General features: G+C 39.5%; 1 protein-coding gene and 1 pseudogene across 1 annotated transcript; one reads left to right on the forward strand and one right to left on the reverse strand.

Annotated features, from left to right (window-relative positions):
- The first annotated feature begins 59 nt into the window (after positions 1-59).
- LOC126601451 (ARF guanine-nucleotide exchange factor GNL2-like) lies at positions 60-4038 on the forward strand (annotated as a pseudogene).
- On the reverse strand, positions 4030-6664 carry LOC126601447 (trihelix transcription factor ENAP1-like). Its single transcript, XM_050268164.1, has 2 exons — positions 5257-6664; positions 4030-4233 (listed from the first exon to the last, which is right to left on the reverse strand). The coding sequence occupies exon 1, from the start codon at positions 6345-6347 to the stop codon at positions 5262-5264; it is 1086 nt and encodes a 361-aa protein (XP_050124121.1). The 5' UTR covers positions 6348-6664; the 3' UTR covers positions 4030-4233; positions 5257-5261.
- Between the last annotated feature and the right edge of the window lie 11381 nt (positions 6665-18045).

The following is an 18045-nucleotide window of genomic DNA, read 5'->3' on the forward strand; positions in this document are numbered from 1 at the left end:
ATGACAAAACCACCTCCTGTTTCACTCTTACAATTTCAGTAACACTGTCGATAGTTGACACCAGAAACCCAAAATGGTCCTTCTACAACACTAGAACCACACAACTAACCTAACCGGTTTTCGAAATTTGTTTGAACTTCTCTCCCCTTCTCCCCTGAGACTGCCATGCATGGAGAAAGATCCGATCAGTGATGAAAACGGCAAAACGAGCCGAAACAAGCAAACAAAGCTCAAGAGGAAAGAGCTGGGATTGTCGTGCATGCTAAACACCGTAGTTGGCGCCGTCCTCGCCGTCATCTGCCGTCCCCTGGACCCGACCCACCACTGCTTGGCCGTCCCGGAGGACATCATCGACCCTTCCCTTCTCCAATCCCTAAAATCCCTCCGTGCCCTAATCTTCAACCCCAGCAGGAATGGCGCACAATAGACCCCTCCATCTACCTCTCCCCCTTCCTAGACGTCATCCAAAGCGACCACGTCCACGCCTCCGCCACCCGCGTCGCCCTCTCCGCCACGCTGAGAAGATTCTCAAGGAGTCTTCGACGAGAAGACTCCGGGGGCGAAAGAAGCTATTAACACCGTGGTCACCTCCATCTCCACGTGCCGGCTTGAAAGAACCGACTCTGTTAACGAGGACGCCGTGATGATGAACATCCTCCAAATCCTGACCGGAATCATGAACCACCGCGCTTCGGTTCTGCTCTCCGATCAGGCCGGCTGCACAATCGTGAACACCTGTTTTCAGGTTGTTCAGCAATCGGCGAACAGAGGAGACTTGCTCATGCGAAGTGCGAGGTACACAATGCACGAGCAGATCCAGATCATATTTTCACGGTTGCCAGAAATCGATTTCCGAGATGAGCACAGCTCGGCGAGTACTGACACCGAAGACGCCGATGCAGACGATGGGAATATGGATTCGGGGTATGGGATCCGGTGCGCGGTTGATATTTTTCACTTCTTGTGTTCGTTGTTGAATGTGGTTCAGGTGGTTGAGACTTGAGACGGATCAGGGGTCTACCGTGCAAACTGCCGAAGAGGATGTGCAGCTTTTCGCTCTTGTTCTGATCAACTCCGCGATCGAGTTGAGCGGGGATGGAATCGGGTCGCATTCGAAGTTGTTGAGGATGATGAAAGATGCCTCTTTCACCATTTGGTTCACTACGGCGCGAGTTCAAGCCCGCTTGTTTTTTCCATGATTTGCAGTACGGTTTTGAACATGTATCACTTTCTTCGGAGGTGAGGTTTTCGGGTTCATTTTGTGATGTCTGTGAATTAAACACATTTCGAATTTGAGAATTATTTGCTTTGTTTTTGCAGATTCAATCGGCTTCAATTAGAAGCATTCTTCACGTTTGTGCTGTTTCGAGTTTCAGCTCCCGGAGTGTCAATCCAACTTCAAGAGGTTGCACTTGAAGGGATTATAAATTTCTGCAGACAACTGACGTTCGTCGTAGAGGTCTATGTGAACTACGACTGTGATCCGCTTTGCCATAATGTGTTTGAGGAGATTGGGAAGTTGCTTTGCAAGCAGTCTTTTCCGGTCGCAAGCCCTTAACTTTACAGATACAAGCCTTTGAAGTGTTAGTTATCATGATCCACAACATTGCAGATAGTATTGATAGAGAAAATGATACAAGCCCTTCCGACCCCTACCCGATTGAGATCACAGAGTCCCAGAAGAGTCCCAGAAGATTCAGAGGATTCTCGAAGCGTTTTCAGAGTGTTTTTTTTAGCAGCAGTCTGCAGATCTTTTCGTGAACAAAGACACTATTCATTCTTTGCTACTCTCATTATGCTCAATACTGATCAGCACAATCCGCAAGTGAAGAAGAAGATGACGGAAGAAGAGTTCATCAGGAATAATAGGGCAATCAATGGAGGGAAGGATCTTCGTAGAGAGTATCTGTCCGAGCTTTTCCAATCCATATCGAACAATGCAATCACGCTTTTTGGTCAATCCAGTATGACAGTACTAATGAAGCCGAGCAGATGGATTGAGTTGATGAACCGTTCCAAAACTGTGCAGCCTTTCATTCTATGTGATTTTGATCGTCGGCTAGGCAGAGACATGTTTGCTTGCATCGCTGGCCCTTCAGTCGCAGCTATTTCTGCATTTTTCGAGCAAGCTGAAGAACAGGAATTGCTCCATGAATGCATTGAAGGATTATTCTCGGTAGCCAGGATAGCACAGTACGGCCTAGAGGACACACTCGATGAGCTCATTGCCACCTTCTTGCGATTCACCACGATGCTTAATCCTTATGACTCTGCGGAAGAAACACTCTTTGCTTTTAGCAAATATTTGAAGCCAAGAATGGCTACACTAGCTATTTTCACCATCGCAAACAACTTTGGAGAGTCGATCAGAGGGGGTTGGAGGAATATTGTGGACTGTTTGCTGAAACTCAAGAGGCTTAAACTACTTCCCCAAAATGTCCTTGAGTTTGATGCTGCTTCCACCTCATCTGATGCTCAACCAACATCTGAATCCGGTATAATCTTCCCTGCTCACGATCCCAAATTTGGAGGACGACAAGCTTCTGGCATGATTAGTCGATTCTCACATTTTCTATCACTAGAGAGTCCGGAAGATGCTGTATCTCTTGGCATGAGTGAATTTGAACAGAACCTGAAGGTTATCAAACAATGCCGAATTGGGGACATCTTCAGCACTAGTTCAAACTTTCCCGAGGACTCTTTGCTCAACCTCGGGCGTTCGCTAATATATGCAGCTGCAGGGAAAGGGCAGAAGTTTAGCACATCCATTGAAAAAGAAGTGACCGTTGGGTTCTGCTGGGATTTGATAGTTGCCATCTCTTTGGCCAACGTCCATAGGTTCCAAGCATTTTGGCTGAGTTTTCATGATTATCTGCTGGCGGTTGCTCAGTTTCCCATGTTCTCCCCAATCCCATTTTCCGAAAAAGCCATTGTAGGCCTCTTCAAGGTCTGTCTCAAGCTCCTTGGTACATACCGACCTGACAGAATCCCCGAGGAGCTCATTTTCAAGTCGATAAATCTAATGTGGAAGCTGGAAAAAGAAATTCTCGGACACCTGCAGCGAGTCCATTACACAATCAGTAAACAAGATTCTCGTTGAGTACCCTGCCAATTTGCAAACCCAACTCGGATGGAAGTCAGTTCTTCACTTGTTATCAGTCTCCGGGCGACACCCTGACACCTATTGGCAGGGAGTTGAGACCCTGATCATGGTGATGTCTGATGGAACCCATGTATCGCGGACAAATTACGCTTACTGCATTGACCATGCCTTTGGTTTTATTGCTCTAAAAAACAGCCCGTTGGAGAAGAACTTGAAGATACTTGACCTGTTAGCAGACTCTGTAAACTTGTTGATCCAATAGTACAGAAATCAGTACTCAGATCCCGGGAACAATTACAGCATCGCGAGCAACACGAGTAACTCCTCCTTAGAAGACTCAAAAGCTCTAACAACTTTGCCATGAATTTGTTTGTCAAGCTTGGGGAGGCATTTCAAAAGATCAGCCTAGCTCGGCGAGAAGAAATAAGAAACCATGCAGTCTTGTCTCTTCAAAAAAGTTTCAAACTTGCTGAGGAACTAGAATTCACACCAACCAACTATACCAGCTGTTTCAACCTCGTTATCTTCGTGATGGTGGATGATCTGCACAAAAAGATGCTGGAGTACTCGCAAAGAGAGAACGCAGAGAAGGAGATGAGAGGCATGGAAGGGACCTTGAAGATTGCATTGGAGCTCCTGACAGATGTGTACTTGCAGTTTCTGATACCGATTTCCCAATGAGCATATGGCGAATCAAAACTGCCGGAAATTGTGCCGGAGTTCAGAAAGATGATTACGGAGATGAAGATGAAGGAGATATTAGTGCAGGAGGGTGATGATCTTTGGGAGTTAACACATATTCAGATACAGTGGATTGCTCCTTCAATCAAGGAGGAGCTGTTTCCAGAAGAAAGTCTGTAATAAATATGGATTTTTCAAATATGGATTTTTCTTATTTTTCACTTAAAAAAAGTCAATAGAAAATATTTATGACTCTTCACAGAAAATTTTAGTTATAAAAATTTTAATCGATTTTGTGACATATTCAAAAATAAAAATAATTTGATAAAATTGAAGGATAACGGAAGATGATAGAGCAACAGATTAAAGATGAATGTCTTGCAAGTTAATCCCCGAAACAGTTGAGAACAGCGATTAGATGTTCCCGTCCTTCTCGATCATAATATGTCCTGAGACAAGAAATTAGGACAAATTCAGAAATTTCATTAAGAAGAAGAAGATGCTTTCCTAAATCTCAAGATAACATTCAACCTTGAAGAGTATGTTAACATCTTGTTCTGAAGCACACACAAGACTGATACAAGTGTATGGCTCGTTTGGAAGCGTTTTCAAAATGATTGAAAGTGCTTTTGAAACCAATCCTAGTAAAATAATGCAAGTGAATCCTGAAAAGGCACTTGAGGTGCTTCCTGCAAGAACTTCAAGTGCTTTTGGAACCCAAAAACACTTTCACCAAAAGCAGTTTCAGTCATTTTAAAAGCACTTTCAAACGAGCTTGTATTTTGGATCATCCGCTAAAACATGAGGCTAGCAAGTTCTAATGTTTGACAGTCTACAGGCTCAACTCTAACAAAGTACGAGATGAACACAACAAAGTTGTATCTTGCCCTTGTATCCATGTATGTTCTCCATTTAGTATTTACCGAATCAATGTTTCTTATCTTCTTAAATCAATTCTAATAGCAGTCACCAACAATTTTCTCTTTAAATACAAAAAAATAACGCATCTCAAACATAACTGAAGCCATAGAACACAATGCATGAGCCCCTGCATAACCACGAAAGCCATTGTTTGTGGGATTTTGGGTTTCGAAGGTAGAACATTAAGATCATGTCTTTAATGTTTTTGATACTAAATCATGTCTTTAATGTTTTTGATACTAACATTAGGAATGAAAAAAAAAAAAAAATGGGGCCAAAGTAAATCAAATTCTTTCCAAAACAGAGCTACTCAACAAACGGAGAAAATGCCATGAAACATATCACATAACTTAACAGAGGAACAAAACCAATCCGTTAATTTCTTCGGAGCAAGCATCACAATGTTAGAGGCACAAAATTATACAATCAGAGCAAACTTAGCATATTATAAAACAATAATCTCACAAAAATTATATCTAGAGAATAATTGTAGCACCAATTCAGTTGCCAACTAAGTTGAAGCAAAAGTCAGAAACCACACACCCCCTCACCTGCATCATTCACTGAGATCCTCAACAGAAACATCTGTCTCATCATCGTCATCTGCCTCCTGAATTTTCGCAATTTCCACCTGCGCCCTCTCTAGAATCTGCTTCTTCTGCAACTCCAACTCCTTGTTGAAAATTTTCCTCATCTTCTCCAATTCCCTCATCTGCTGCCTCTTACTACTCTCAATCTTCTCATAAATCTCCCCAAACTTGTGAATTGAATCCGTCAACACTCTATATGAAGACCCTTCATCCCCGTCCCCTCCACCCATCCCTGCCATTCTTGGTGGAAACACATCAAAATCCTCATTCCCAATCTCATCATCATCATCTGTCTCTGACTCACCAGGACTATCCCTCATCTCATCAAACCCATTCGACCGTTCCAAATAAACCCTCGTGTTCATAAACACATACTCCCCAGAATCAATCCCACAAGCAAGCCCAAATTCCTGCCTCGAAGATGATGCCATTAACATCTCCATCTTCTTAAAGTAAGCCCATTTGCTAGAGTTCAACCCCATTTCTTCCATTTTCTCCTTCTCCTTCTTATACTTCCTCTTAAGCATATCCAACATCGACTTACACTGCCTGTCGGTCCTCTCAATCTTCGACGCCTCTGAGACTTTGTATGCTACCTCATGCCAATCATCAGACCTCAAACTCTTCCTCCCCAGCTGAAGAAACCTATCGCCCCAAACCTCCAGCAGCATAAACACCGCGTGCTCCGTCCACTCCTCTTCAGCCCGAAAACCCAGTTCCCAGTTCGGCCTCACCCGAGGGGCAAACTCGTACCTTGATTCCAAATTCTTCGCCTTCCTCTTCTTTGGAAGCCTCTCAAAATCTTCCTCCGCGTCAAAATTCCGATTAAACCCATGTCTGTGCTTGTCTTCCTCGTCATTGTATTGGTCTTCCGGGCCATTTCCTTCGTCGAAATCGTCCAATTCGTAGTCGTCTTCCTCCGCGTATCGGTTAGGAACCGGACGAGCATATTGGGTGTTTCGGGTGTCGATTTTACGGCGATCAGAGGAGTCATGGTGGCTTGCAGAGTAGGATTTCGGATGGTACCTTGGGTCGTCTACTATGTCGTCCATTGGAGCACAAAATCGGTAGCTTCACAGCAGCTCGAACCCTAATACCCAATGACGCAAAAATAATTGAGGATTTTTGTGTGGGAAAAATTGAAAAGTAATGTAATTTTGTAGATTGTTTGTTTCCGAAGAATTCGAATTTACAATTGAGAGAGATTAGAGGAAAGGGGGATAAGCTCCGAGAGCTGAAACAAAAACCCTAATTTGGCTGGCGGCTTAGAAGATCGAAAGGTTTCGGGTTTACCCGAATGGGTTTGTAGATGCAGATGAATGGGGAATGTTGATGGTTGATGGTCCCAACCTTTTATGGGACAGTCATTGATGGACATTGGCGCCCATTGTTATTCTTGAACGTTGGACTAATCGTTGCCGATTCCTAATTAATTCTTTATATTATAAATTACTCTATATATAAATTGTCTTTAAAAAAAATTGAATTAAAACTAAGGTGACTTACTCATCGAATTGTATAAAAACAGATGAACGGATTTTTCTATGTATTTGCTACAATATATTGAATAAACGATCTTAATTTTAATTCATTTTTTGCAGAGATAATTTTTACATAATGATTCATAATATGAACAATAATGATCATAAATACCAAGCTATATAATTCAAACACATTGAATTTGAAGCAAAAGTTTCTACTCATTCTTAAGTAGCCAAACAATTCAATACCGCACAGTTTTTTTTTTCTTTTTTTTCCAGCGATAACTTGAACTTGCATCATGAAAACTTATCCTATATATCAACAATCAAAATACATGAAATGAATCTCAACTAGCGGTTGGAACTTGGAGTGCATGACCTCAAGCGAAATCTTCAAATTTTATCATTTGTTCAATCATCACTTCTGCCTGCTCTCATGCACAGTTTCACCTCAACCAATTATATATAACTAGTGAGGTTAACCATTTACGCTTGCGGGGAATCCATGTTGTGAGTCTTGTGACTTGTTTGGGTTGGTTTATAACAAAATTTTGCCAATTCAAATCTACGAAATCTCCGTTCTCTTATTTAATCATTTCATATGACTTCTCACTAACCCGAAATATTTGTTGATCATTTCTTGTTCGAATGATATGATTACATTTGTTTGTTAAATGTTCCCGCTCCCTTCATTTAACATATGTTTCTTATTTTGCCCAAAAACCGAACTGAATGAAACTGAACTCATCCCTAAAGAGAAACAATAATTTAACAAACGAAGGAAACGAGTTGAGAATTAAATTTCTTTCACAAACGATGTGAATATATTTAAATTACAAAAAGAGATAATCAGACTCAAGTGCAGGAAAGAAATGACATTGTGTGGAGCTAGGGCTTCAGTCTAATATTTTGGATGCATGACAGTGGTCCGCGAGTATGTACGTACGGTATAAAACCTAGTCACAAGGTGCGTAATGCAAAAAGAGTAACGTTAAGGAGACCAAATTTTTAAATTAAATTTTATAAACCAAATGATATGGTTGTTGATGATTGATTGTTACTTAAGTGTCGATTAATGTGCTTATTTCCTATTGGTGACGCACCATTTGGTTTGCAATTTTGATTTTGAAATTTGGTGTCCCTACCATTATCCATGTAGAAATAACAGTTAAGCCAATCACGAAACGGAGCATGGAATTGAGCTGAACTTACTCAACTCTGACTTCCTCACCGTGTTGTAAAGTGTAGCGGCGGGGCCATTACGTGCTGCATTACTAATTTACTACTACTACTACCGTCTGCCATCTCAACTTCCAACTATCAAACAATAGAGATCCTCGAGTTATTATGTAGCAATGCAGCTGTCAGATAAGTTTGTGGGTGGCCATGGCGACGAGGTTAATGTCTGAGTCGTGTGTGCAGGGAATAAGGAAGATAGATGATCATGCTCATGCGGACAAAGGTACAGTGATGATGGAAATCAGTTAGTGAAAAAACCAGAGGGGAAAAAGGTTTGGTTTTAATTTTGGAGGGAAGGGAACATACAGTTATAGTTATGGTACTCTGGAAAACCTGCCAATAATGAAATTAGTTTTGGGAAGGAAGCCTGACTGTGTTGGAAAAGGTGGAGGGGCTGGTGGTGGTGGAAGCCACCATAAGAATAAAAAAGATCAAGGCGGTAGCAATAGTGGAGGTGGATTTGGGGGAGGCAATGGTAAAGGAATTGGTGGAGGTGGGTGCTGGAGGAGGAGTAGGAAAGGGCCATAATTAAGAGTAATGCTGCACTTACCATCTAAGGTCTCGTTTGGCAACTTGGACTGTACCGATTACTTCAATCGGATAGAATAAATAGTCACCGAACAGTACTGACTAAATTAGTCGGTCGTTTGCGGTGTCGAATTAATCTGTGCGTCGGATATGTCGTTGGACTACAATAATTTTCTAAACATTTTACAGAATGATTGATGTTGAAATGAATTAAAAAAAAAAAAAAAAGAGGAGAAAACCAAATATAATTTTCTAAGACCATCTCCAACCCTGGGCTAAAAGCCAAATTACCCCCCAAATTACCCCCCAAACACTCTCCAACCCATGCTAAAATTTTAGGCTAAATGCCAAATGTTATTTCTGGGCCAAATACCCCCCAGCTTTCCCCCTGGGCTAAATGCGAAATGTTTATCGGAATTTAAATTTTTTTAGATTAAAATGTTCATAAAATTAATTTACAATAATCTACATATTTTAAAAAAAAAAAAAATTGATTTAAGAAAAAAATTTAGGCTAATTTCATTCTTTAATAATTACGGGCTAAAATTTTAGGGTAGAAGGGTTGCAGCAGAAAAGATGTTTCTGGGCTAAAAGCTAAATTTTCCGGGCTAAAAAATTTGACTTTTAGCCCAAGGGTTGGAGATGGCCTAAAAACCATAAATTTTACTAAATAAATACATAAAATTTTAAAAAAAAAAATTGGAAAAGCAAAGGGTAAATAGAAGGAAAATAACAGGGGAATAGGCGAATAGGGTAGGTAGACGGGAAATGGGTGGGTCGACAATCAACGGGAAGGAAGGGTCGGCGAATGGACGAGGAGGGGTGGGTCTGTCAGATCAAACCCTCCCGGCAACGATGGGACTGGTCTCGCTAGAGGTGGAGAGCTCGCCGGAGTTGTTGGGGATGGAATTGAAAGGTGGAAACGGGAGAACTCAGATCGACATATCAAAAACTGGAATCACGGAATCGATGTTGAGCGAGTGGAGAACTAGATGCTCTGATATGGACTTCACATAATGGGTTCAAATGGTGATGATGGGTTAGTGCCTGTGTAGAAGACGACGAGCCAACGGGCAGCACGAAGAGGAAGATGATGATGATGCTAGGCTTGGCTTTGGATTGTGTTCAGTATATTTGAACCCGACTAAATTATACATGGCTTTTGGACTAGATTGTTAGTACGCTGTGGAGCGTACTAATAAAAATGGCCCTGCTTATTTATCCGGTGGCAATTTAACACAGAAGTGCCCAAACATCGTACCCAAACATCGTATAAAATAGTCATATCCGGTGTCCTATATGGTATGCCAAATGAGACCATTCTTTTATCATGTGTACCATCTCTCTAACTGATATAGGTCATTCCAACGCATGTGAGTATTATCTTTATTAGAGAGAGATGATACAAATGATGATACAACTAGATAGTAAAACAGGTGTTCTATTCAACCATGTATGTTGAGCCAAAGTAACGACATCATAAACTCTTATGAGTTCAAAGTTGTATGGTGCTAAAGGCATTGGTCAATCTTGACCCTGTTATCTGCATGCATTCTATTAATGCTTTGTTTATCGCTACCTACATTAACTATTGGCTTCAAGGATTCCTGTATCAATATGTAATATTGCTTCTAAAATTAATATAATCAAAATTTACATACCTTCTCACTTGTATATGTATCGTCCGAGGGATCATAAAAAATATATATATCCATGTCGTATATGTTAATGGAGCTGCCTATTGCCATGTACGGCTTTTTATCGTGAAGAAAAGCCAATGGTAAAAGTATTATCATTGATCTTATTGCTAGTGAGGGTTCAACTCCTTGAGAAAAAGGCAATGAATGCTTGTCCTAGTCATTTTGGTACATATTTTTCATGCAGTAGTTGTTTCAAACTTTGTGACAACAATTTAATTAAGGTGCTACAATGCATGCATGTATAGATAAAAGTGGAATCCACGTAGGTGTAAGTTTAGGATTTCAGCCCTGCTTTGAATTCTCCTTGGGGTTTAGGGCTGAGTTTTTCCGTTATCAAAAACAGAAATTGTTGAGTGCAGGCTTGAATTTTCTCTAAGGCAGAATTTCAAAAGGTGAATTTTCTTTGACTTTTTGAAACTCTAAAATGTCAAGTTTCACTGCAAGAAAAATAGGCTAAGAACACAAATGACTTGTGCCCTTTGCATTGTCATTCAACACAAATATGTATTGGTGCTTTTTGAATTGCATTGAACACAAATCCATCTCAAATGTGCCCTCTAACAAAAAGACACATTAATTTGTGTCCTTAACAAAGTATAATTGTGCCTATTAAAATTTGAGCACAAAATTCGTGGCACTATTTATAAGTATCAGTCATCATAATTTTTTATTAATTTAAAAACACACGAAAAGCAATTTCGTGCCGTTTGATCTGACGACTTTTTCCCAAATGTATATATTTCTTTATGAAAGAGAACACGAAGGATGTATTTGTGCTCAATAACAAATGAAAGTACAGACTTGCTATAGCTAGACTTGCTCCCAAAGCCAGTCCAACAGGACTTGCTACCCATGTGTTTATTTCTTCTAAGTATTAATACTATGTTGGGGTCAACAATTAACCCTAACTATAAATTTTAAAATTGCAATTAAAAATTATATTCTCTCTTTCCTTCCCCATTCTCATTCTTACTCTTCTCAGTCAAATTGCCTCACTTCTCTCTCATTTCTTTCTCCCTCGTCCTTCTCTTCTCTCTCTCGGCTCACTTCTCCCTGAGCCACACAACACTACTTTATCCAATGACTTCAAACACTAAACCACCACCACCCTAGTCCCAACCTCGCACCAAACACGGGACTAGTACATAGACCCTTGACTCGAACCTCAAATCGGAGAACCACAAGCTCTGTCTTGAATTCGAGAGAATTCGAGTCAGTTCATCACCTTCTCGACCAAGGTAAGGTCCATAACTACCTCCGCTTAATACTTTTTGATGTTCTAAGTTGATTTCTAGCCTCGCATGTGAAAATTTCGACTACGTTTGTGAGATTGATAGGAGAATTAACGATCTCCACTATTCACGTGAGTTGCAGGTTTCCCAAGCATTTGGCCAAATCTCGTCGTCTTGTACGAGATTGACACCACAAACGAACTCCCCAAAGTCCCAGGGACCAGATTTGAGCTTTGCATGCTCGAATCTATCATGGATTTGTACAGACCTAAATTGGCCGTGACTTTTAGGCTAATTTCCTGCCATATCCAGCCATCCATTGGCCTTGATTTTGGTAAAACCAAACTCTTCTTAATCCCAGCTTCATTTTGACGTGTTGTGTGTTGCAAATGGTTGAGATTTAATTTTTGTTTCGAATCCAAATAGGTATTGATTTTAATTTTTGTTTTCATTTGTGTAATTTGAGATGGATTGTGGAAGTGGTTTGAATATATGGTGTATTTTATTTTGGTGTATGATGACCAAAATATGACTCTAGATTAACATTCTATCTACTGATCATGAATACAATTGTTAATATATTTTGATGGATGGTTTTGAATATAATATTCTAGATGCTTATGGTTAGGCCCTTGTGGGCTGTTTTGATTTTATGAAAAAAATTATTTTGTGTTTTACCCTCAATATCAATTTGTAAGCTAGTTTGAGTTTTGAGTTATTATAAATTTTAATTTTTTTTATTATTTAACTTTTATGGGGCACGATTACTAAAATTGTGCTAACATAGCTTGGGAAAGTCATCTGACAAGGTTGTCAGAACAACGCACAAAAAACTCCTATTTATGCTCAGCTCTTTGGGCACAAAACATCATATTGTGTGCTATCAACAATGGTGATGCCCATAGAGGGCACATATACAAATATAGTTGCTGCATTGTTGTTATTGGTCTATGAGCACAATTATTGGTGCTTTTTGGCCTCAAAAGGCACATATAATTTATTGTGTGCAGTGCTCATTTTTTTTTTGTAGTGTTTGAGTAGGAATTGACTAAAATGATCATAAGTCAAATATGTTAAAATGATCAATGATGGCATATGGATCAAATATTAACGACATTTTGATAAAAAATTTGATGATATAACAATTAAATATCGAGACAAACTAATTATTACAACAATTGAGATTTAAAAAAAATAATCTGAGATCAAGTTTTGTAGGTGGCCATGGCGACGAGTTTAATGTCTGAGTCGTTTGTGTAGGGAATAAGGAAGATAGATGATCATGGTCATGCGGACAAATGTATAGTGATGATGGAAATCAGTTAGTGAAAAAACCAGAGTGGTTCTTTGATGTGCCGGCTGCAGGAAATCCTAACATTCCAGGTGGGATTAATGCGGTGGTGGGTTTGGAGAAGAGGGGAAAAGGTTTGGTTTTAATTTTGGAGGGAAGGGATCATACAATTATAGTTATGGTACTCTGGAAAACCTACCAATAAAGCAATTAGTTTTGGGAAGCCTGACTGTGTTGGAAAAGGTGGAGGGGCTGATGGTGGTTAAAGCCACCATACGAATAAAAAAGAGAAGAAGCGTAATCAAGTCGGTAGCGATGGGGGAGGCATAGGTAAAGGAATTGGTGGTGGAGGTTGGAGCTGGAGGAGGAATAGGAAAGAGCCATAATTAAGAGTGATATTACACTTACCACTTAATTATTCCATCATGTGTATCATCTTTCTAACAGGGATAGGTCCTGCCAGCGCATGTGGGGTCCCATCTCTATTAGAGAGAGATGATACAAATGATGATACAACTAGAGATAGTAAGAGTAGCATTTTTGCATAATTAAAGGTGACAAACGTATTGACAAAGGAAGGGGCGTTAGTGTCGGCATTGGAAAAGGTGAGGGGGCTGGTGGCAGCATTAGCAAAGACGGTGGCATTGGCAAATAAGGGGATGTTGGTAACGGTGCTGGTGCTGGTGGGGGTAATGGAAATGGAGGGGGTGCTAGTGGAGGCATTGGTGGTGCAAGTGGAAGCTTTGGTGATGGTAGTGGTGGGTGAATTGGTTGTTGCTTCGGTGGCTGGATTGGTGGTGATGCAGGTTGAGGCATGGATGGTGGGTGAATTGGTTGTTGTTTCGTCTTGAAATTTGAAATAATGTACTATACATAATAACTCGAAGATAGGAAATGATATATGTATAGAGAGGAAATCAAGTCAGAATGGTTGCATAAAAGAGGATATGCCACACCGTCGCGAGCGGGTTGCCAAATCCTCTTTCATGCCTCCAAACTCCTACTTTCATCCCAATAAGTATAAAAGTAGAAACATACTTTATAAAGATATAAAGTCGAAGTTCCATAATAACATATGGTCAAAAATATGTACGTATAATACGATAACGTCAAAATAGATAAGTATTATAAAGGTCGAAAAACTGGTACTGTACTTAAAACTGAAAGTGGAAAAGATTCAACCGAACATTTGTAACATAAAAAATATAAATATATTACTATAATAAGGTAAGTTAAAATACTTGTACTGAAGATCAAAATTGAAAATGAAAGTGGGTCTCGCCCAAGCATAAGTAGCAAATAGTACCATACATAAACTGAAAATAAAACTATCGTCGTAACTACTCCGAAAAAGACCACAAATCAAAAGAACGCAACACGTCTTTCAAGATCTAAATAGTTCATTCAAGATTGTTCAACAATCTGCAAATAAAAATACGATACAGGACAAATAACTTAGTACTCAAGACCTGCACGAGAACTTGACAAAACCTAGGAGTGAAGCGCGCATCACGATGAGGTACAAAAGTGACGATACACCGAGATCCAAAGCAATGTAATTCACAACACCTATGCAAGCTGATTCATTGAAAATTTTCTCTCGGATTTAGCAAATAGCTATGCCGAACACACGAGAATTTAAGGGTCAAACAAATCCATCAAAGCTAGGAAACAAAATAACCGAAGTTAATGCGTATCTTTGATGCAAGAATACGAGTAAGTACCTAACTTGATTATGGTAAGTCGGGATGGTTGAGCGCGGGCTTGACTTGGTGGTAGTCTAAAGTAATCTGATAGAAGAGAACTTAAATTTTTTCCCCATTCCAACTTTCATAAAACTTGTTACAATGATAAACTCAAGGAATGATAATCTCAAGGATATTCAATCACCGGTGGTAATGATTCACTCGATAGGATGTTAATGGGTGACTGAATGACTAGTGGTCCCGGTTAAAACTTTCAGATCTGAGTGGTCCTCCTAAATAGTCTTTCTGCTATAGAAAAGATACGAAGTGTCGTAGGGTAAGCACAAACCCAAAGTTGACTATAATGTTTTCTAAGATCAGGAGGTGAAACTGAGATCACAGTTAAAATCGATGGTAATCAAGACGTCAGTCTAACAAAGTTTAGGATGAAGAATTCTGCCAAGTGGTCAAAAGTATAGTCCTCGCAGACTGGTAGATAATACGACGAGTGAGTTGATCAACAAATACCAAAAAATCATCATAATCTCCACGTGTACAAGGTGGTTTGTACTGGAAATCTATGGTGACATTCACCCATTTCCATTCGCATCCCTAGTGGGTCCCTGACAACCCAAGAAGGACAATCATGGGAAATTCTGATTAAGAGCATCAGTTACGACAGTTGCCTGACCAAGATGGTACTCAAAAATGCAATCAACTCACCAATAAGTTTCATCCACCTCATTTGTCACCAACTCAACAATTTTTGTGTGAAGACACACTACAACTTCTTTGGTAAAAAAGATGCAACATTTCTCACTGTAGAGAAAACGTTACCAGATTTTACATTAAGAAAGATCGTTATCAACTCTAGGTCAAAGATAAGATGGTTCACATCGTGCGATTCCAATCGTCAAGAGGCACACACGTGACTTGATTTTGCTGCATCAGCGTGCAACCAAACATTTAATAATACACCACCGTATAATTCGAAAAGTGTAAGAACTAAGATCAGCTGAGACAACACCCCATTGTCAGAAACTTCGTTCACCGTCAGCATCACAACAAAATTGACTGGTTTCTTAGCCAAAAAGGAAATAGGTCTAAGCTCAAGGAATAATTAAGAACTGCTAAAAGGATTTGACAAGACCAAAGACATTTCATATTTCACAATACCTTGTGAGGATTTTCAATTTCCAACGGTCGTAACCCCTTTTGGAAATTGATGAGAAGAACGTCAGCTACCACATAAACTCCCAAGAAAAGTATCTACTTTAAACAAAACAACATTCGAAGAATTTGACGTACAACTGATAGTAGATGTTTAATGAACCTAACCTCGTGGTTGGAGTAAGCAAGAAGGTTATCGATAGAACAATCACCGACAATTGTTCTAAGGATTTGCATGAATTTTCTCAGTGGGAACGAGTCAGAGGACATTGATTCGATCCCACCAAAATAACACTTACTACACTTCGCAACATCTAGTGCTTACTCGGTCTCTCTAATAGGAACTTTGAATGTTTCGAGCAATTTCCATATAGATGTGACTCCACCTCTTATTCCCAAGGAAGGCATGTCGCAGAGTGACATCACCAATTTAGATCTTCTAAACTCAAACCACTTAGATTTTTCTGTTTCACCATACTCCTATGTAGATACGACTCTGCCCGCAATTATTAAGGAACACATGTTGCATAATAGCATCACCATTTCGAGTCTCTAGTTGGTCTTAACCAACTCATACCATTAAAAACTTTATGTTTCCAAACACTCATATGTAGATACGACTCTGCCCATAATTCTTAAGGAACACATGTTGCATAATAGCATCACCATTTCAAGTCTCTAGTTGGTCTTAACCAACTCATACCATTAAAAACTTTATGTTTCTAAACACTCATATGTAGATTTGACTTTGCCCGTAATTCCTAAGGAATGCATGTTGCAGAGTGGCATTGTCATCTCGGATCTTCAGTTGGTCTTAACCAGACTTTCTTTTACTGAGATTTCTAATTCACGTCACTTCAATGTAAAAATCGACTATGCCCGCAATTTCTAAGGAACGCATGTTGCAGAGTATTAATCCTATGTCGAAAGTCGTCCAACAATCCATCACGTCATCACTGAGGCACAATCCTAACACGAAATTTCTTATTCTTTAATAAGATGTGACTATTCACGCAGATTGAGGGTTGCACAACCGTGCCGAATGACAACAAATCCGGAAGTCGTGACATCCAAATGATGTCATGACCGACACTCTACTACAGTAACAGAAGATATTAAGTATGCTCTGAACAAACCACGCTCTAATACCAAATTGACACGCCTGACTCTGATATTCTCCAAACACTAGGGTAGGCATATGTTGGCCGACACGAAGGTGACGAAGCCATATTAGAATGCATGAGAACTAGAAACAATTAACCGACATAACTAAAACTTGTAAATTTAATTATAATGAATATGCAATTATGGAACGTGTTCAGAGCATACAACTAATATGAGGCACTAAAAAAGAATAATCTAAATTGAATTAACAAAGAGATGAGTTCTACACAGAGATGACTCGAAGATGCCGATGCGAGAGTGCCTTGACGCATGGATTGTACCCCTCAAATCTAAGTCCTAAAGGGGCGTAAAACCAAACATAAGTGGACCAAGTTGATAAATAAGTAATACTAAAACAATTAATCTTTAATGTACTAACCCCTAGGTTTAGAAAACTCGTATAGCATAATATTAATAAGTAATAGGTTTTTCCGAAATCCCTAACATGCCATAAAACCTTTGATAAAACATATATCGTATATAGGTTGCTTAGTAGTAGTAGCACAAGATATATATATATATATATATATACAGAGAGCTTAAGGGGAGGGATCCTCATTTTTTGAAAAAAATGGGGATTAGGTGTGGGGGCCCACTTCACATCTAATTTCAACGATCCGAACCGTCTATTTTGTTAGTCTCGATTCATAGATCATCCTTGCAAAATATTAGCTAAATTGGAAATGTTTAAGACATCTAATTGGGTTCAAGGAAATGAACGAATACTTTGTTATATAAGAAAATATGAAATTTGATATTGATAATTAAATAGGCAAATGGTTTCGGATTGAATTGAATTTTTGCAAGGATGATCTATGAATCGAGACTAACAAAATAGACGGTCCGGATCGTTGAAATTTGATGTGAAGTGGGCCCCACACCTAATCCCCATTTTTTTCAAAAAATGGGGATCCCTCCCCTTAAGCTCTGTGTGTGTGTGTGTGTGTGTGTGTGTGTGTGTGTGTGTGTGTGTGTGTGTGTGTATATATAAACATATATCTTCATTCGCCCGAAAGCACAATATCTCCCGGTCTACAAACGCCCAGCCGAAGCCAATATAAATATCAATCGACATGTAAGCCCCTACATCACCCGACCGAAGCCATATAAAGATATCATTCGCCCGTAGGCAGTATCGTTCGAATAACTACTAATAAGTACATAAACATAAACATAATATTTCTAATATATATATATATATATATATATATATATATATATGTCTCAATCGGAGCTCAGTAACTAAAATGTCATATCGTA

The sequence above is a fragment of the Malus sylvestris genome, chromosome 15 (genome assembly GCF_916048215.2).
Source record: "Malus sylvestris chromosome 15, drMalSylv7.2, whole genome shotgun sequence".
NCBI lineage: Eukaryota > Viridiplantae > Streptophyta > Magnoliopsida > Rosales > Rosaceae > Malus > Malus sylvestris.